This window comes from Ambystoma mexicanum, chromosome 3q, assembly GCF_040938575.1.
Source record: "Ambystoma mexicanum isolate Mex_15411 chromosome 3q, UKY_AmexF1_1, whole genome shotgun sequence".
Taxonomy (NCBI): domain Eukaryota; kingdom Metazoa; phylum Chordata; class Amphibia; order Caudata; family Ambystomatidae; genus Ambystoma; species Ambystoma mexicanum.
Window position 1 is genome coordinate 239,715,388 of NC_090926.1, and position 21,337 is coordinate 239,736,724.

Consider the following 21,337-nt stretch of genomic DNA (forward strand, 5'->3'; position numbering starts at 1 on the left):
TGTGGCGGTCGGCGCCGCAGGCGAGTTGGTGCAGCACACACTGTGTGTGCTTCACCACCTCACCTGTGGCAGCGAGCGGGTCCCGCGGACACACATCCTTGCAATGGGCTGAACCGGGCCGGTGGGCCCGGACCTGTGCACTTCAGAATCAGAAGTCATTTTTCCAAGTGTTCAGTGGCACACTTCCTACGTCGCACTGGCTGTTTTTGGACCGCTTGACGGGGACCCCAGCCTCTAGAGGAGCTGTGGTGGCATTTCAGATTGTAGCCAAATGTGTTCTGTGTGAGTGCCCCCCTGGCCCCACAGTGGTCCCCCATTATGTGTGTGAGTGCCCCATCCCCCACTGTTACCCCGTTATATGTGGGAGTGCCCCCCCTGGCCCCACTGGTCCCCCATTAGGTGTGTGATTGCCCCCCCTCCCCCTTATGGTCCCTCTTTATGTGTGTGAGTGCTCCCCTGCCCCTACTGGTCCCCTGTTATGTGTGTGAGTGCTCCCCTGCCCCTACTGGTCCCCCGTTATGTGTGTGAGTGCCCCCCTGTCCCTACTGATCCCCCATTATGTGTGTGTGTGCCCCCCTGCCCCCACTAGTCCCCTGTTATGTGTGTGTGTGCCCTCCTGCCCCCTCTGGTCCCCTGTTATATGTGTGAGTGCCCCCCTGTCCCCTCTGGCCCGCTGTTATGTGTGTGAGTGCTCCCTTGCCCCCACTGGTCCCCCGTTAGGTGTGTGAGTGCCCCCATGCCACCACTGGTCACCCGTTATGTGTGTGAGTGCCCCCCTGCCCCCACTGGTCCCCCGTTAGGTGTGTGAGTGCCCCCATGCCACCACTGGTCACCCGTTATGTGTGTGAGTGCCCCCTGCCCCCACTGGTCCCTCATGATTGCTTGCCCCTCGCTCAAGCTCGGACTGGCCTATCGGGTTACATAGTGCAATGCGAGAACCAAAAACGGAAAATGCTAGTGTGGGACAGTTTCATAAATTACTGTATCATGCGGCTAGTAGTTTTGACCAGGGTTACTGAATAAATATTCTTTAAAATGCACAATTTGCATCACATTTTATGAACCCCCCCTTCCACCCCATGGGTACTACTCAAACAATCTGTCACAAAAGTAATGACTTTCCATTTGCAACTGTGGGCCACTTTTTCGTTGGTGCCCGATACAATGTTATGCCCCAGTCTGACACTGCGAGTGCTGCATTTGTATAAGGTGCCACCAGGTACTTTGCTCTCCCGCCACCAAGAACCCAGGAGCAGCACAAAGTGCCAGGGAGCCGAGAGCCACCAGATGATGACATTGGCACGCCATGTTCCTGCCCTGGGTGCTTGCTCAGACTGGCATATGCAGTGATAGGGCATCACCCCCAGAGTACAGAGTCACCTGGTGTGGGCCAGATTGATGGTTGAAGTGGCCCAGTTTTTGCCCAAAATGGGCCCATTCCACGATTTTCTTCAGTGTGTATCTAATCATTTTAACCATTGCTACGAAACAAATATTCTTAAAAAACACAATTTGCCACACCATGTACCAACATACTCACCCGTGGTTTCTACTGAAACATGACAACAAAACGTAAAAAACTGAAATTTTTTATTGGGGCCACTTTTTCAGTGGTGCCCAAGTCAATTGTATGCCTCTATCTGACCCTGCCTGGGTGCCTAATACTTTGCCCACAGAAAAGGGCTGCTTCTGCCCGCCTATTCTCTGACTGGCTCACTGCATAAGTGGAATAACAGGTTTCAATGTTGGTAATCAGATTTTGTAACACCCCAACTACTGCAGACCTTGTATGGTAGGATGTGTACCTGAAATAAACAAATTATACTTGTTTTGAAAATGTGAGAGTGCGATGGTAGTGATGTATAGAAACAAAATCTTTAAATGTTTTCTCCTCTTGAGTTATGCAAGCACTTTGAAGAGATACAGGAAGATGATCAGGCAGCACTAATCAAACCCATTTTAAAATTAGCTCTAGGTTCTAAAGGAGATAAAAATCAGACGTCTGGCTGTTTTGTGCCGGAGTAATGTAGTCCATGAAACAACTGCAAACAGTACAACACAACCGTGAAGGTAACTTGTCCAATGAGAAGAAAATGGGGTAAGTGCCAAAATCATTGAAGACTGTGGATGCCATTGACTAGAAGAATACATGTTCTCTGGTGAAATATTCTCCCTCTCCCCTTTTATCCTGGCTTTCCCCTATGCCTGTACCCGCCTATCTGCCGCTGTCCCCCCAGAATGTGATTTTGCTCTGTAGTGCTGTTGAAATAACAGGGCGGATCCCCATAAAGAGGGGATTTGGGTTCATACACTTCCCACGGCAACATGGGCCTTGACACACTGCTACATATGATGATCCATTCTTGTATGAAATGTCAAAATACAGTGATATTGTAACCACAAGCGACTATGCTTTATGGTGCCACTTCCTGTGATGTCATGTAGGGGTGTGGTCAAATGACATGACTTTCTGTGATGTCACACGGGGGCAATGGCACCACTTCCTGTGATGTCACTCTTGGGGGTGTGGCATTGTGATGTCACTTCCGCTACACCTGGCATTTTGGTGAAATGACGTCCCTGTCTGTCCTGTGCATTTCATTACAGGGTGGGTTGTATTACGTAGTGTTGCTAGAACTGTCTGTTGTGATATAAATAAAGTTGATATTTTTGATACAACCTTGACTGGACAGTTCCTTTTATCATTGGGTAATAACTGTATTTTCGCTGCCTTGCAACTAACCAACAATCCACGACCTTTTGGAGATAAACCTGCTGTTCCGTCCACGTCACCAAAATTGTACAAGGCGGTTTATAATGTGCTTGTTATTCCGATCTGTTCGGATCCATTCTGGTGTATTAAAGGTGTAGGGCTGATTGATGGTTTAGAAACCGATATTCACCCCTGGACCAAGGTACCCCAGAAACTGATTAGTCACAGTGCGTTTCCAGCTCGAATATAGAATACTACGCAATCAACACGTGCCCCATGAATGAGGTTAAGCCGTGCTGATATGTGTACATGTAAATGCACATACCTGAGACACAGCTCTACTTTGAAACGTTCACTCTATAGTGGAACATGACAGGATCAGGCAAATGCTTTGCTGGTAGAGAAAAATAAATTATATCAGCAGCAAAAACACTCGGAACATGCTGGGCATAACACAAGAACTATGTTAGTCCATAAACACTAAGCTCATGGCAATTACTCGCACCTTGAGAAGAGCTGAAAGAATGTAACAGTGGAGCCCGGGCATCATTCCAGTCACGAACTGCCTGCTCACCATCAAGGCACCGCAGTGCAACTGTAATCCAAGATGCTCTGGGCAAGTGCGTGAGCAGATAAAAGCAAGTACAGTGGGTTTTACTGGTCGCCTTCAATGGAGCTTCACGCAGCCATCACTCCTTGCATTCTATTGTAATTGCAGTGTCCACACCTGCCACCGACACCGAGACGGGTTGAGCATGTCTGTTCCAGATTCAGCAGGCTCAGCAGTGCTTGCTCACTTACACAAAAGTGCAGGAATGTAGCTATACTGGAGAGGGGGTGTCGCCAGCAGGCTGCAATCTGGCAGTGCAGGCGAGGGGGGGGGGAGGGAGAGGGGGTATAGGGAATGCTGCAATAGAAGGAATACGTAGGGCCCACCAATCGGCTGCTTATGGAAAACACAACCAGCAAAATCTCCATAGACCAATTGAAAACGCTGTTTTCCTCAACATGTATTTCTTTATTGTATGTGTTTTAAATCAGTCGAACATGTAAATTAACTACTTTAGGCTGAGGGGGTTACTAAACTATTTATATTCGTCAATGATTTAAAACATGCGACTACAACTTTCCCTCTGATAGTGATGCTATGGCATGCAGAGGACGGGGCCGGAAAAACAACGAGATCTTTGGCTAAAACAGATGAATCAGGCGGGGTGGATGTGTGTGTGTGTGTACGTGTGTGGGGGGGGGGGGGTGGAGAGGGGATTGTTAGTGTCCGAAACAGTTGATATTTCAGCATTGTAAAGAAGCACGAAAAACTCTTTAACGTTTGATTTACAAAAAAGAACTTTGAAAAAGTTCACTACGTTTTTAAAAATGAAGGACAACCTAAGAAAAGAAGCGAGAGGAATTCACCCTTTGTACAGACGAGCTTAAAACGTTAAAGGTGACAGGTTGCTGCAGGGCATACCAAGCCCATGGGTGAAAACTGAGCTCTCCTGCAAGAGGCCAAACCCAGTCCGAGGGGAAGATAATAAAAAGGGGCGGCCGGGGCTCCCCGTGCAGACGGGTTCACTCGCTCTCCTTCACTCGTTGCTCCGTTTCTGCACCTTCCTTTTTCTTTTTATTTCTTTGCTTGGGTCCGTTTGCACTACAGCGGCACAATGAGTCTGTATGGGCAGTCAGCGAGGAACTTCAGTTCCTCCTCAACTGGAGGACTGAAGCAGTCCTACAGCTCCGGTAGTCACAGTGTTAGGTTTGCTGGTGGTAGCGGTGGCGGTGGAGCCGGTGGTAGCAGTGGCTTTGGCAGCAGGAGTGTCCTCCTCGGAGGCAGCCAAAGAGTTTCCTATGGAGGAGTAAGGTCAGGATTTGGGGGTGCTTCTTTTGGGGGTAGGTCAGGAGGAGGTGGAGGTGGGGCTGGCATGGGTGGTGGCCTTGGGTTTGGTGGTGGATCTGGAGGTGGAGCTGGTTTTGGTGGATTTGGTGGGGGCTCAGGTATGGGGGGCTTTGGTGGTGGTGCCGGGTTTGATCAAGTCCAGGCGACTAGGATAGAGAACGTGAAATCGGACCCAAGCCTCTTGAGACCTCTGGACATTACAATTGACCCCGCCATCTCTGAGCAAAAGGTGCAGGAGCGCGAGCAAATCAAGACGCTCAACAACAAATTTGCAGCTTTCATTGACAAGGTAAGAGTTCAGGGGATTTGACCTTTCACATTTAAACCAATTGTGCTAAAATAAGTGTTTCATCTATAAAATGTGTGGTTTTGAAATTTGAAAGCTTGTGACAAATTCCCAATCCAATCCCTATGTTTTTATAACATTTGAAGACTGTCCTTTTTTGCTGTCAGTGACTTGAATCCACGTGGCCATCGCTGGTACTTGCTTACCAGCGAGGGATGCTTAAGTTGAGGGAATATGGCCATCACTGCGTGTGCGATTGTTTACCCGTGTTTCTTGGGTCTCAGGTCCGATTCTTGGAGCAACAGAACAAGGTGCTGGAGACCAAATGGCATCTCCTGCAGGAGCAGGGGGGCGTGACGACTGGGTCCCGAAAAAGCAGCATTGAGCCCCTCTTTGAGGCTTATATCAACAACCTGCGGCAGCAACTGCAGGGCCTGAACAACGATAAGGGTCGCCTGGATGGAGAGCTGAGGAGTATGCAAGGAATGGTGGAAGATTTCAAGAACAAGTAAGTTATCAAAGTGAGGAACCACTAGTGCAGAGAGCTCATGCATGAATGCCTTATGTCATGAATAGTAAGCGTCTGTGCTTCACTTCATGTGAATGTTATAGCATGTCAGTTAGTAACGGCGTGTGACATGCTATGACACGATTACCCCCTTCTGCCATAATCAGCAGTTGCTTCTTTTCATTTGTTTGTTTAAATCCCTTTTCCAGCCCAGCAATGTTCAGGCCAAATAATGCACTGTGTTGAGCATCCTAAGAAGGGGGGCACAGTTTGGTTATCACCTAATATCCACATAGGGCAGGATGATACTCATGGACAGTGAGGTAGAGGGTAGAAGAGTTCAAGGAAAGAAAGGGGGGTGGGATGTCTACACATGTAGCGCTTCCTGGACAGAACCTATAGGGTAGGAGGCTGTGGGGAGTCCGAGAATGGAGCCTTCCTTGAGGCCTTATTCAATATGCTTATTAAGTGACCCGAAGAGCATGGCTCCATTGCTGAGACATCAATACACAAGGATATCAAGAGAAATAGAGTTGAACTTTGAATTCTGTGAGAGTAAAGTGTGGTGTAATGAGTCGAAATGAGGCCACGTGTGACTTCCGTGATGGACTGCTATTGTGGCATATTGAGAGCAGAGAAGTGGCTCTTCGAGGAGTGATTACTTGAAAGTGATACTGGGTGGGGAAAAGTGCTTAGGTGAGTTCTGCGGGAGATTAGCCGACAGATAAGGGAGGGTGAGTTGACAGCGTTATGCAGTCCATGTGGGAAGATTAATTATCATGATGGTGATTGGCAGACCCTTCCATGGGGTAAGCATGTGTTAGGTTAGTGGGATGGAGCGATGGGGCAATTTCTGCATGGGGAAGATGCGTGTGGGGGGATTGAGTTGCAAAGGTTTATCTTTGAGGAAAGTGTGTGTTGAGACTGGAGATCTGCTGCCTTCTGTGGTGGAATCGTCTGATGGGTGTGCCATAGGGGTTGGTGCCATCTGTGAGGGAAGGATGTGCTGGGTTGGGTGGGGCATAGGGATACGGTGCTCTCTGTGAGGGAAGAGTGTGTTGGCTGGGGCGGAGGGGCACCATGTCACTGAGGAGGAAAGGTCATGCTGAAAGGGGTGGACGGACACAGTGCCGCCTGTGAGGGAAGGGTGTGGTCAGTGGCGCTCTGAGGCATGCTGGCTTCCGTGAAGCAAGGGTGGGAGGAGTGAGGTGGCAGGGTGTGGTGCTTTAGGTGAAGGAAGAGCTTGTGGAATGATACAGGCGCATGAAGTCCCCCTGTGAGAGTTTTCTCAGTAGAAAAGGATATACATCGCGTTTTCTACAATGAAGTAGATGTTGGGCAAGGGAGAGGGTGTGGTGCTTGCTGTCTGTGAAGTGATGGCGCATTGGTGATGAGGGAGCAGCACGTTCTGCTGTAATAGTTTTTGTGGCTGCAATGTTGCTTTTGTGAATGATTGTTATGAGGTGTGCCGACGCGCAGAGAGGGATGCCTTTTGTGAGAGACTGGCAGACTGACGTAGTTGGTGCGAAGGTGGTGTTTGTATTCCTTGCGATGTATTGGTAGAACGGTGCGTAGTGATTTGAGTTTGTTGGATAGAGCTCAGGGCTTGGCTGTTTCCTTTTGTGAAATATTATAAAAAGCTGTGCAAGGTAAGAGAGAGGGACGACTTCTCGCAGGGACTGGAAGAATGGAGCGCTGCTTGGATGGCTGGCCTAGGGTGCCTGTGTGGGACTGTTAAAGAATGCTTTAGGTGTGAAGGTGGATTGGAACATTGAAGGCAAATTACAAAATCACACATACTATTGGTTGTGCCTTTGATGGGGTATTGGCAGAGGCCATCATATTTGGGCATCTAGTGCTTTTTGGGCGATTCTAGCAGAAAAGCCCATTTAGGGGGTGCAGGTTCTCCTTGGAGAGATCTGTAGACCAGCACATGGAAAGGGTGCGCCACCTTCTTTGAGGAGTGGACAAGGGCCCTATTGATGGAGGTGCAGTGCCTTCTGCGTGACTGAGGTAAGAAGAAGCTATGTGGTTAGTTCTGTGAGTTGACATTACAGAGACATATTGGGGGCACACAGAGACTTCTGGGTTGTATTTTGAAAGATTGATACAAGTGTATCATGAACGAGAGACCGAAGGCATGGGGGGATCTTTTTCTAAGAAATGCAAATTGCATGCAGAGGAACAGGAACGTTTCAACTTATGTGCTGTTGAGTCCCTTGCACATGTGCTGTATATGGGACCCAACAGCACATACGTGCAAACTTTGTTGTTCTACCTGCATGCGATCTTAAACATGTAGAAAACGTAGTGGAAAACTAAGACATAAAACCTGGCGAAATTGCCTTTGCTCTTCAATTTTACTCTCCGTCTTGTTAAAAAAAGTAAACGCTGCCTGCAAATTACGCTTTACATGTAGTGTTTACTAATAGAATCCTATGGACACCACATTTTAGCAGGTGCTACATCGAGGTGTATTCCATGGGAAACATTTGTTTCATGCATGAAAATCTCATTCACCCGTAAAATGAAGTGTTCACACCAGATGGTGGAGGAAAGGACATTGGAGATGCAAAGCCTGCTCTGTGCCACTTCTCCATCTTCTGATTCCTGTGGACTCTGCCTGGTCTTAGCAATCTGCAAACCCAAGGTGGATTTCACAGGAATCCATTTGTTGTAGACCTGCACGGAAATCTCATGCAGGTGGACATCAAGGTGCACTCACAAGAGGGGGGTGATCTTATATCTGTTCCCTGCACATCTGCCGTATCACCAGTGCTGCAAAATCAGGCGTCACATTAAATGCAGGCGTTAAAGCATTACTGCTCGCTTTTACGCTTCCATTTAACATGCTGCCTCATTCCAAAGAAGGCTGGTACTAGTATGCTTGCATGAAAGTGGAGCATATAATTAATGATATGCTTCACATACTTCAGATGATTTGTACGGGAATGCGGATACGCGAGTGTTAGGTAGCAATTATATTTGATGGCATGTAGGGGAGTCTGGTATCTTTTATAATGTGTTAGCTGAATGGGGGATAGATGGCTTAGGGCTATCAAAGGGAGAGACTGCATTTAGTGCGGTGGTGCAGCTGGTGAGATATTGGTAGTGCCGGTATTGATTGGCATATATAGAAGATGGTGGATGAAAGAGGAAGGAGGCCGAGCTGTTGAAATATGACATCTTACAATGTACTCATAGGTTGTTAGACAGGTTTTTGCTCTCCATGACTATGAACCTCATTACAAGTTTGCCAGTATCCCACTGATATCGATAGTTCCGGAGGGATACCAGAAAACTGACCTACTGTTTTCACTGCCTGATATCCCGGAATTTCCTAGATATTATAAGTGGCAGAAAGGGCAGTAAATCCCCACCCCATGTATAGGACTCCATGGAGGGAATTGCCGGTATTACCAGCACCAGTATTACCAGTGGTTTGCACTGGCCAACTTGTAGTTTTGCGATGCGGTAAAAGTGCCGGTCATGGAATTATTGGCATGTTTACAGGCATCTTTCCTGCACTGCAAAATGTGTAATGAGGCCCATGTCTTGAGTTTTCTTGCTGGGTGTCCTCTTGCTATTGGGCAGCTATCCATGTTTCTAGACCTGTATTTGTGCTCTAAGAAGCTGCCTAGCCTGCATGTTATGTGCTTCATAAAATGCTTGTTACATCATGGGAATTCATGGTGCTGCCTTTAGAAGCCAAGAGAAAGGGAGTTACACGGAGAAAGGCCACGTTTTTAGGTCCTTTGTGAAAGATAAACGGTCCTGCAAGGTTCTGTTACTTTCTGGTATTGAACTTCAAGGGGGGGGGGGCAGAACAGAAAAGGCCACCCAACCTTTCCCTTTCCTGCAATGTGTGGTCACCTAATGCAGGAGCACTGTGATGGAGTGACCCAAGAAGACAAGAGGAAGAGACCTGAATGGAGAAAGGCCACGTTTTTAGGTCCTTTGTGAAAGATAAACGGTCCTGCAAGGTTCTGTTAGTTTCTGGTATTGAACTTCAAGGGGGGGGGGCAGAACAGAAAAGGCCACCCAACCTTTCCCTTTCCTGCAATGTGTGGGCACCTAATGCAGGAGCACTGTGATGGAGTGACCCAAGAAGACAAGAGGAAGAGACCTGAATGGAGAAAGGCCACGTTTTTAGGTCCTTTGTGAAAGATAAACGGTCCTGCAAGGTTCTGTTAGTTTTTGGTATTGAACTTCAAGGGAGTGTGGGGGGGGGGAGAACAGAAAAGGCCACCCAACCTTTCCTTTTCCTGCAATGTGTGGGCACCTAATGCAGGAGCACTGTGATGGAGTGACCCAAGAAGACAAGAGGAAGAGACCTAAATGGAGAAAAGGCACGGTTTTAGGGCCCTTATGAAAGATAACTCATCCTGGTTCTGATAGTTTGTGGTATGGAATTTCAATGTTGGGGTTGGGGGGAGGAGCAGAAGAGAAAATGCTGCCCCACCTTTCCCTTTCCTGCAATTTATGGGCACCTGATTTTGGAGCTCTGTACTGGAGTGAAGTCTTCTGGCAGGAGAATAATGGCGCAGTTTACTGACTAGAAACGGTGGTCTGCAGCATAAAAGGCTCATTGTGCAGCACAAAGAGCCTTGAAGACAATGTACTTTTGAATAAATCAATAGCGACTTCCGAGCAAAGGGGTATTGTAGGCAAGTCTATGCATTCAACGTGTGATGCTTTATAAATGGTATGCATTGTAATGCATTGTAATGCATATGTTCAATTTAAGGTATTGGCTCCCTCGGTCAGAGGCTGCTGCAAGTGAAAAGAGTGATGAAGCACTGCTTTTGTCGAATGGGCCAGTAGAAGGGCAAACATAGTTAGGGCCGGATTAAATGTAAGGCCGCCTGTTTTCAAACAAAATCATATTTGTCATACTAGGGAGGAAATTACGTATTTAAAGTTCTTCAAATGAAATATACATTTAGTACTGGGTATACTAGAAGAAGATATTATATTCAGTTTTGGGCTCAGTTCGATATTCTTGCAAAAGAGGCAAAAGTTGCCTAAAAACTGGGTTCAGATATGGGATCAATGATGTCAATTAATGAGCACCGTGTGGCCAGGCGTGGGACTCTATGTTGCGTGCTTGTATTCAGTGAATTCATCTAAATGCTGTTCCTACTCTACCCCAACAGATACGAAGACGAAATAAACAGACGCACAGCTGCAGAAAATGACTTTGTGATTCTTAAGAAGGTGAGAAACTGAGGTTGTAAACATGGAAAAGGGACTAACATCTACCCTAGTACAGGGGTCTGCAGCCTGTGCTATTCTAGATGTTTTTGATTATGGCTCCCAAGGTCCCTCACCAATGGCAATGCATTGCAGGCCAAGGCTGATGGGGAGTTGATGTGCAAAACATCTGGAGAGTCGACAGTTGCAGATCACTGCCCTAATATATCAGACATAGTAGATATGGTATTATTTGGGATGCAATAAAAAGAAGGTACAGAGCTGCTGTCGTGCTAGTCACAGACGTCTAAACATATCAGTGATTCTATCTGTCTGACCATCTTTAAGGACGTGGACGCAGCCTACATGAATAAGGTGGAGCTCGAGGCCAAGGTTGATGCTTTAACAGACGAGATCAACTTCCTAAGAAGTCTATATGAAGCGGTAATTATTCTTCTGTGCTCAGAAATTGCCATTGTCCTCCCAGAGGCTATAAAAGGTTGTGCCATTTTGCATTTAATCATTTTGCATGTATATCCTCTTTTCCCTGAGCTCACTCGCCACAAAACATTGCTGCATATCCTTATCCCTCTCTGCTGATGACGTTGCCTAGCCCATCTCTAATATCACATCCAAGCTTCTATCTCTTCCCACTGCCATGCTTCACTCCTTCCCTCTGCACCCCGCCATCTTTTCTTTATCTCATATCTCTCCCACTTCCCCGCTGAGCTGACACCCATTATCTGCTCATTCAACTCTCAACAACCTCTCTGTCCTTCACCCCACCACGTGCAGCCTTCCACTTCTGTGTCTTCTCTATACTAGCTCTTCACTGCTGTAATGTTCTACCCCTGGTATCAAAGCAATTCAATCAGTGAAACAATTTGAGAGCAGACTCAAGTTCTTTCTGTTTGACTTTCAGGAACTCAATCAGCTTCAAGGTCAGATTGCCGACACCTCTGTTGTTCTGTCCATGGATAACAACCGATTCCTGGATATGAACAGCATCATCGCTGAAGTCAAAGCTCAGTATGAGGACATTGCCAGAAGGAGTAAAGAAGAAGCAGAACAGACCTTTAAAAAGAAGGTATGCATTGCACTGCTAAGTGTTGCCTTCATTTTCACCACAGAACTGAACACTGGTCCCCACGCATATTTTCTATTCCTATTTTGAAAAGGACCCCCAATTCGTTCCACAGCTATATACCACGGGCAAACACAACATTACATTTCCACTTAGTGGACTCTGAGCTTGAAAATTAGTTGGAAATCGACTGTGGACATGAGAGAGTGGGGGCGAATATAGGGGCAATTAAAGGGATACATGAGTCCAACAATGGGAACCCATAGAAGCAGATGATTGTCCCCCCACACAGGCAGAATCTGCATCTTCCCTAATCAATACATTGACCCCTGATCCTAGGACCGAACAGAAAAATCCCTAAGCCTTGTAATTGCAGAGCAGGGGTACACTAGTGTAGGTCGTGGGAGAGTTTTAACAGGCATGCCACCTATGTATATAGCATCCACCTTCATCAGAAAAACAGACAGCATACTGGCATGGCTCCATTCCTACTTCTTCTTCCACATAAACATACGCTTGCCTATTGTCAGGACATCCACCCCCTCCTCGGGAGAACCTCCCTGGACCTGCATTCGGATTACATGAGTGGGGCGTGGCGTGTATGATACATTCACTGTGAAATCTAAGGACGCATTCAGATCACCCATTAGTAAAATCAAAAGATGTTTTCAAATGAAATGTAAATGCAATCTAATAGGGGGTTGGCAGGGTAAGAAATATGGGGGAGCCTACCTGGGCGAAAGGGGACACATCTATTAAAAACGGTAGAATTAATACATTCAAATAAAACACGCATTGGCAAAACTAACAGTTTGGGCGTTTGTGTAAGCATGGGGAATTCACTTTCAAGGCACCACCATGGTGGCATTAACGGGGCATCGATGGTCGAAGCTGCAAAATGGTGCGAGTACCTGCGCCTACAATAGCAGCACCTGCAAACACCTAGCATGAGCCCATGGCCCATTTACGAAAGGAGGCAGCACCGATCTAACCGGCAAAGTTGCACAGTCATGACGATTCCAGCAGAACTGACACTAGTGTCGACTGTCCAGTATGTGGGTTTCAGAGTGGTGCCTTTCCAAGCGTCTGGAATATCTGCAGGACTAAGCGGGCACAACTGTCAGGCACGCAGGCAAATCGATGGATGCAGGAGCAACGTTTTGTTTCCTGCATATGACCATATGAGAATGAGGGTCTAAAAAGGTTGATTTTCAGGATGAAATTGAAACATCAGAATCGTGCAATGCTTCCACTCATTCAAGTGTTAGCTAGATGTATGACGTGCATAGCCAGAACTATGTAAGTTAACTCACACTTTCACAAGTACTCAACAAGCGAATCTAGGGTGAATGCATTTCCTTTAAGAACACAGACAATCTTTCAGGGCTTATCCTACTCCATACTCAACTGAACAAAGGTGGAGTCACAACTCACATACGTTCCTATTAGTCTTTCTGGGCTTTAAGTATGAAAAAAACAGGCAGACTCTAATTCTGAGTTCTGACTCCTGCAAAGAGCTACAGATATAGCCAGAAGGGAAGGAACGCTACCCAGTTTCAAACACCCCAAACTACAGTTTGCATGCGGCAGAATAATGAACTTTAAACAACTATTGCAAGATCAGTTCAAAAAGAACTTGGATGAGCCTATTAGAATGTTGACCTTCTTCTTTCTTGAGCTAGGTACATTTTACAGACCCAACATGATGGACAATGGGCCTCATTATGAGTTGGGGTTTAACCCTTGAATGTGGCGGTAACGCTATTAGCGTTGCATTTAAGGGTTGGCCCAATCCCGAGTTTGGCCACATTCACCTCCAGATCTGAGCTGGAGGTGAATGTGCCAGCGGAGAGGGCATTTTCGGTGCTGTTAGAGCCGGCACAACTTGCCAATGGACCCAATGGGGAATAGGGATTTACTGACTTACCGCCACTCATGATCTGGTGCTGATTGCGGCGGACCAAGTAATGGTAACGCTATTTGCGTTGGGCGGAATCCCGGTGAAATTAGCGCCATGTCTCAACGAGGCATGGTGTTCCTTCTATGATCAGATACCACTTGTCCACCCGTGCTACCATCGGCATGCAGTTTGGAAGCCTTCAGTAATCTCATTAACACATTTCTGTTGTATACATGTGCTTCCTAACTTCTCTTATTTCCGAATATTAGTTCGATGACCTGCAGATGAGCGCAAGTGGGCACGGAGACACCGTCAAGAACACCAAGAACGAGATCTCCGAACTAAACCGCATGATCCAGAGACTGAAGTCTGAGATCGAAAACGTGAAAAAGCAGGTACACCAGGCCTCTTGATGTAGTGTGGAATACAGTTTCTTGGTTTGGACTTTAGAATGTGAAATAGTTAAAGTTTATCTGTAGAAGAATATTTTACAATATGAAAATAAGGCTTATATCATGAGATTTCTTTAAGTGTGCCCTGTTTTAGAATCATACAGATTTCCCTTTCATGGCCAGTTTTTTGATAATGGCAACCCTCTTATTAACTTTGTACAATCATAAAATGGGCCACATTATGCAGTAGTTCTCGCTACAATTACAACTGAAAATATCAAACATTTATGTGACAAATACAATTTCAATTTCATTGCCAGTGCGCCAATCTTCAGACCGCCATCGCAGAGGCCGAGGAGAGGGGTGAACTTGCACTGAATGATGCTAGAATGAAACTGAGTGAACTGGAGGCTGCCCTGCAGAAGGCCAAAGAGGACATGGCACGCCAGTTGCGCGAATACCAGGAGCTGATGAGCATCAAGCTAGCCCTGGACATTGAGATCGCCACCTACAGGACCCTGCTGGAAGGAGAGGAGGGCAGGTAGGCATCATATACTGAGGATAGCTAGTGGGTGTGGAGAGCAATGACAACATTGAAAAATAACATTGGGATGTTTCAGATAAGAAGATTCCCATCTCATTATTTATTGAATCACTATCTTAGCATTTGAGCAGCCGGATTATTCAGTAGATATGTGTAACCCTTACAAAATCAGAGCACTGAAGCAAATGTCAAATTCAAATATCCACGACTATGCCCCCATGGCACTCACTGGCGAAGTCACGATTTCAATAACAGCAAGTTAAACATGTATTTACTAGGCAGTGAGGTCAAACGTTGATTGATCAAAATCATCGAAATATACAGGTGTAGGGAAGGATGGGCAAGAGAGACATGTACCCCATAAGCAAGAGCTATCCAGCCCTCAGACCAGACATGTTGTCACAGAGGCAAGGTAATCCAGGAGCATAACTAGCTTTCCTTCCCAACCCTGACAGTGTACCAAACATATCATCCAAAACCTTCAGCAGTCAGATACTAGTAGGTGTAATGCCAGACAGATACAACAAAGTGAAACACAGGAGCCTTCTTCAGCTCAAAGACATGATGCAGGCTGGTCCTGTGTTATTATTTGAAGGCATGGCAACCATCAGGACCAGCACTGCCAGAATCCTTTCAAAGGATATTCTTCACCTTGATACTCCTGAATATGCAGAAACTCACGGCCCCACCACCATCACCGACATACTCCTAGCGAACATGCTGATACGCAGACGCTAACAAGCAGACTCCCGATGGATATGCAAGCACAGAGAGATATTAGGAATCCAAGGTCTCCAACCACGTGTTGCTTCCAGCAATGCCCCCACTTATAATCAATAAATACAGCCAGGCTCCCTCCAATTCGACATGCTGCTTTCAAATGGCCCAATGGGAGCCACGTTCTCCTTTGTGCTATCACTTCCTCCACAGTCTGGACAGATATGTAGTTGCAGAAACAGTTCATGCTCGTTTCACTACGTCATCTAGATGTCTGACTGTGGTTATGGTGTGGTCCAGTCTAGAATTGTTAACGTCCTTCATGCACAGCCAAACAGCATTACATAGTCATATTTTCTTCCACGAATGATGTTTTAGATTACATGCAATAAGCATGTGTTGAATCATGAGAGATTATTTGCTTTTTCCGTTTTGATTGCTCGTTTTCTTAAACATTATATGTGTTTCCTTACAGAATGGATGGCGCAATTTCCAATAATGTCACCATGAGTAAGTAACCAAGTCATTATAATTAATTTATCAGAAGTAAAATGTATTGCAGTGGAAGACACCCTCACACTGATTAAACAAGGCCTGACTCAGGAGTACAAACACAGCAGCTTTTTCATCGTCCACAGTACTTTTGGTTAAATCATCGGTCAAATGTGTTCCTGGAAATTTAAGTGCATACAACCAGAAGCTGCACGTTATGTCGTATTAAGTGATTTAACATGGCACAGGCTCGTCTAGAGAGTGGCGTATTGTGCCCCTGCGAGAGAAGAGAGAAGGGTAGCAGAGTAGAGGAAAAAGGGCAAAAGGCGCGGGAGGTTAAATGTGCATGAAAGATTTGTACAGGTGGGAAAGGGAATGAGGAGTAGGGATGGGGTCTGTGATAGTTGCCATGGCTGTAGAGTCAGTGAAGACTTATCAAAACACAGGACCCATCAGAAGATGGCAAATGCTTAATGCTCCTGGCCACGAGTTCATACTTCTTACAAGGAAGTACTGAAATGCGCCTGTGAGTGGGTGTGTGTGTGATGGGCCTGAGACATACACTTAAAGCATGGAAGTTTGTTTGTCTGTTAAATTTACTGTAATCTGACAGACCCGATAGTAATCTGGGAGCAGACAGAGTTTAGAGTGGACTGTTTGCAGGGGGAATGATGTGAACACACATGGGAAGAGAAATCAGGTGTGTTGGTCATCGCTCAGAGTGCCATCCTCGCATAGCCTCACAATGAGGGATGGATTCACTGGGGGAATATTGTACTATTCACATAATAGACTGTCGTATATTGTTCGGGAGAGAAGTTGCTGCACAGTTCACCACAATTGTTGCTTGTATAGCACTTTGTCAAAGTAAAGTCAGCTCATGGCACTGAGGGTGAGGAATGAGGGAAGAGTCTAAGCGTGAGTCAAGGGACTGTGCAGTGTGTGGGGTGCCTGAGACTGTAGGACATTTTTTGCTTAGGTGTGAGAGACATGTTGTGGAGAGAGAATTGATGAGGGTTCGGTTGTCTGCGCTGGGTGTGGCCGAGATGAGTGGGAAGGCTTTGCTGGGAGGTGACGGGGTGAGAGGCAGGAGGAGGAGCAGTGTGTTGTTGGATTTTGTGAGACAGACGGGGCAGTGGGAGGAGTTGTGAGTTTATGTGGGCTACATGTTGATTGGTGGGTTGGTGCACATCATCCTATTGGATGGGGAAGCGCCTGCGTGGGTCCGCCCACGCATTTGGTAATTAAGAAGAAGAAGGCGGGAAGAGTCTTAAAGGCTGGCAGGCAAAAATGTAAGCACCAGTGCACTCAAAGCTCTGCATTGGAGGTCCACTACTCATTCCCGTATGGCCAGTTCTATTATAGGGAATAGTGGGTGAAGAGAGATTTAGAAATATTATTTCATTATAGCGTTTTCATGCAACTAAAAAGGGCTCTACTCAGATATGAATCTGTTTATTTTTTCTTTTCCTGCAGCTATGCTCAGCGGTGGTGGTGGTGGAGGTGGAGCTGGAGCTGGTGCTGGATACGGCGCCGGTGGCTCCTACAGCATGGGAGGAGGAAGTAGTTTTGCAGGTGGACAAGGACAAAGCTTTGGAGCAGGAAGTAGTTTTGGAGGCGGACAAAGATCTGGCGGAGGAAGCAGTTTCAGCTCTTATGGCTCAAGTGATGGAAGGAAAGCACAAATTATCCAAACAACGTCCTCTCAGAGCAGCAGCTACCGTCGCTAGAACACACGATTCCTGGATGTAAAGGCCCCCCTCATTGCTGGAGCGAATAACCCCACTAAATCCTCCAAATGATATACCCTCAAGTGATGCATGTTAGGAGCGCCTAGGTTGCACTGATGGAAGCCTTGATCTATGATTGCTTGTAGCAAGCATGTTAGGAGGGATTTCTACACGTGTTAACAGTTGGATTCCGACATGTTAACCCTATTTTTCTTTCAACTTAAGTTTAAGACACTTAAAGGAGAGTAGACAGGATCCGAATAGTTTGAGAAGGGAAACTTTCTTCTCAGACAGCCATTGTACATGTAGAGAGAGTATTATCCCAAGTCTGCCCTCACTGCCCCATGTGACTGCTCTGATCTCTGTGCTGCCCATGTCTTTCTTTCTGTTCTATCTCTATCAAAGTGCTATGGGTTGTGTCTATTGCTGTCCCACATTCTTACAAATTCCTGGCATCCGATGATATATTGATGGCAGACCCTGGCTTGAACTTGTATGTGTAAAACTGGTAATATGAATCGAACACATGTGTAAATCATTGGAATGAATCCGGTGCACAGGCAGTGGTGAAGACATTGCCGATTCCTATTGCAGTTCACTACACTCATTCCTTTCTTTCTTGGATGGTATTTGAGACAAATGATTTTGACCGTTTTTTTTGTATGAAATATGCATTGTTTGTTGTGTGCAGTAAACGTTAACAAATAAACTGCCAGTAGCCACAATACCATACACTGTTCCTATTATTTTTCTTTGTTAGTTTGCAAAGTAGACCAATCGCCACTTGAATTGGTCATAGTTAGACAATCAGGACCCGATTTCATGGATCAGCTATTGGCAATGTGTACTGCCAGCATTAATGGGCACTCTTCATGCTGCTGCCTGTATTTGGTGAATTACATAGGGAAAACATATCTGGAAAGAATGAAAGCACTGCATATGTCAGTGAGGGTAACATATGAGGTAAGTAGGAGAGGGTTAAAGTATGTGGAATAGGATTTTCTGACCAGTAGAGTGGGTGGTGATGCAGAAATACATGGAGGCTAGGTGGGACCTAGGTGTTAACTAAAGAGTAAGGTCTTTCAATCCTTCATGAACTGCAGGAGCATTAGGTTAGTCCAGATTGCCATTGAGATGATATTCCAGTATGCAGGGGAGCAGCAAGAGAAGGCCTGTTTCCGGTTCTTATCTTATGCCTAGCGATGGCCTGGCTCATGGAGGAGCATGACCCACCTGAGCTTTGAGGCCAGGGAGACAGGTGTGTGAGCGGTGGTTGTCTGATAGCTAATGCAGGCAGTCACAGTATTCTGGCTGGGATGCTGGGCTGGGAAGTCAGTGTAGCTCCCTTAGGATGGGAGAAACGGTTAGATGCTATTTTGTGTATCTCAAGTCACTTAAAAGTACAAGCACAGGGGCGTGGCAAATGCTGCAACTATGTGCAGCCAAACACAGAGGCTCCCATGATGGGCCATACATTGCAGCTGAACTGTTATCTAAATCTAGTGCAGATAGATAAAGGGACCATCAGAGATAGAAGGATACTATAGAGATCCATATAAGAGATCTGCCGATCTGAGTCAGCAAATGCAGGAGCAAATATCCTTTCTTCCAGGAATGAAAGGAAGCTCAAGATGGTACCCGCAAATAGAACCAGAAGGAGATGCCCTGATGAGTAGCTGTGAGCAGCGGATTGAAAGAGCCTGCGACATTTGCTCAGTGCACACCAACAGGCGGCTCAACCTTCTAACCGGCCATGCTCACTGATTGAAAAGATTCGCTCTGCACCAGCAGCCCACACTACTTCTGGCAGTGCTGGGATTCGAGGGCTCGAAGACCAGCCATCTGTTTAAACAGCCGTCTGCTGTCTCCACCTGCTAGTTGAGCACCATATAGTTTCAGGTGTGACCTCAGGAGACATTGGGGGCAATCCATGCCATGTTTGGTGATTGGGTGAACAACTCTGCCTCAGTAGCCGGCATCTTCCCAACTGTGCTGAGACATATCGGTTCTGGCCCTGGGGTCAGCTGCCTGCTAGTCCTACCCAACAGCAAAGCACCGTAAAACTTCGGGAGGGGTGTCAGGGAACTCCAGAGCGGTCTACGAGGACCAGCTGAATGTGCCTTAAATTTAAATAGCAATGACACTGAGACCCCCTGCGCCTCTACCCACTGTGAGTTGTGGTCCCCCTGAATGCCCCTTTGCCAACATACAACCACCTAAGGTATAGACACGAGGGAAATCATGATTGGGAACATTGTTGGGCTTGCTAGTCTAATAAGGCAGGCAGGACTCCGATATACCAGCTGCCGATAGCACTCAGTAGGACATTATCTCATTGAGCACACTGACAATGATAATTCTGTCCGTGACCGCCACTTCCCTCATTGAGTGCTGAGAGTTTGATGGAGCACTAAATGCCTGTTACCTGCCGGGTACATGCAAAACACGCACCTGGGTCCCACATTACATTCTAAACAAGCTCAAATGATTCTTTATATTCAGAAACCTTTATCAAAAGCTGCAGAGGAAGAAACCTTTCCCAAAATCTGCAGAAATACTAACAGAATCCCATGACAAACACGAGAACAATAAATACAAGCAGATACTGAATGCAATAATGGCACTGCGCTCTTCACTTGAACACATGATTGGAGAGGTTAAGGAGGATGCAGAGACCTAAGGAATTTATCAGACAGAGTAAGAAGCTCTGAAAATAGACTTGTAGAAGCAACAGGGGAAGTCACGTGTCTTCCAAAACAAGTCTCCTGATTCTAGGAATGTTAATGTTAATGTTAAAGGATATTTGTACCGTGCACTATCATCACCGGAGTGGTCTCCTGGCGCTCTGGCGGTTCTGAAAAAGGAAGCAGGGGGTGAGTTAGTGGGAACAAGCGGGAAAAGAGCAAGAGAGCAGTGATGTGCTGTTGGCAGTCTCAGCCCGGTGGGTCCGTTGGCTGGGCTTGGGGTGCTTTCTGTTCGGTAGCCATTGTGTGTTGTTGTGCAAGTCTATGTGTGGTTTGTTAGGTTGTTGCGGTGTAGTGAAGTTTGAGCGGTTTGCTGTGCTATAGAGTTGTGGTTGTGTATGTTTAGCGTTTGAGAGGTGTATGCAGAGGGTTGAAATTGTTAGAGGGTTGGTTATTGACCTTGCGGTTTAGAGGTGCTGTGCTAAATATCTATGTTCTTTCTAGATGTGGCACGTGAGAAATTCCTGCATTTCTATCTAGATTCGGCACTGGCTAACATTCACAATTTCATCCAAGTGTGGTACATGCTAACATTCACAATTTCATCCAAGTGTGGTACATGCTAACATTCGCAATTTCATCTAAGTGTGGCACATGCTAACATTCGCAATTTCATCTAAGTGTGGCACATGCTAACACACATGTTATCATGCACATTGCTATCTAGATGCGACGCGGCCTAAAGATCACAATTTCATCTAAGTGTGGTGTAGGTTAAAGTACACAATTTCATATGAGTGTGGCACATGCTATCATACACAGTTCTATCTAGATGTGACGTGGGCTAAAGTTCACAATTTCATCTAAGTGTGGCACATACTATCATGCATATTGCTATCTAGATGCGACGTGGCCTAAAGATCACAATTGTATCTAAGTGTGGCACAGGCTAAAGTTCACCATTTCATCTTAGTGTGGCACAGGCTAAAGTTCACCATTTCATCTATGTGTGGCGCAGGCTAAAGTTCACCATTTCATCTTAGTGTGGCACAGGCTAAAGTTCACCATTTCATCTATGTGTGGCGCAGGCTAAAGTTCACCATTTCATCTTAGTGTGGCACAGGCTAAAGTTCACCATTTCATCTAAGTGTGGTGTAGGTTAAAGTACACAATTTCATATGAGTGTGGCACATGTTA

The 21,337-nt window shown here is 46.2% G+C and overlaps 1 protein-coding gene across 1 annotated transcript; it reads left to right on the top strand.

The window, feature by feature from the left end:
* The first annotated feature begins 3,576 nt into the window (after nucleotides 1-3,576).
* LOC138582383 (keratin, type II cytoskeletal 5-like) lies at nucleotides 3,577-18,186 on the top strand. The gene is made up of 9 exons (XM_069653647.1): nucleotides 3,577-4,899; nucleotides 5,181-5,404; nucleotides 10,561-10,621; nucleotides 10,946-11,041; nucleotides 11,520-11,684; nucleotides 13,851-13,976; nucleotides 14,294-14,514; nucleotides 15,710-15,744; nucleotides 17,203-18,186. The coding sequence occupies exons 1-9, from the start codon at nucleotides 4,378-4,380 to the stop codon at nucleotides 17,454-17,456; spliced, it is 1,704 nt and encodes a 567-aa protein (XP_069509748.1). The 5' UTR covers nucleotides 3,577-4,377; the 3' UTR covers nucleotides 17,457-18,186.
* The last annotated feature ends 3,151 nt before the right edge of the window (nucleotides 18,187-21,337 follow it).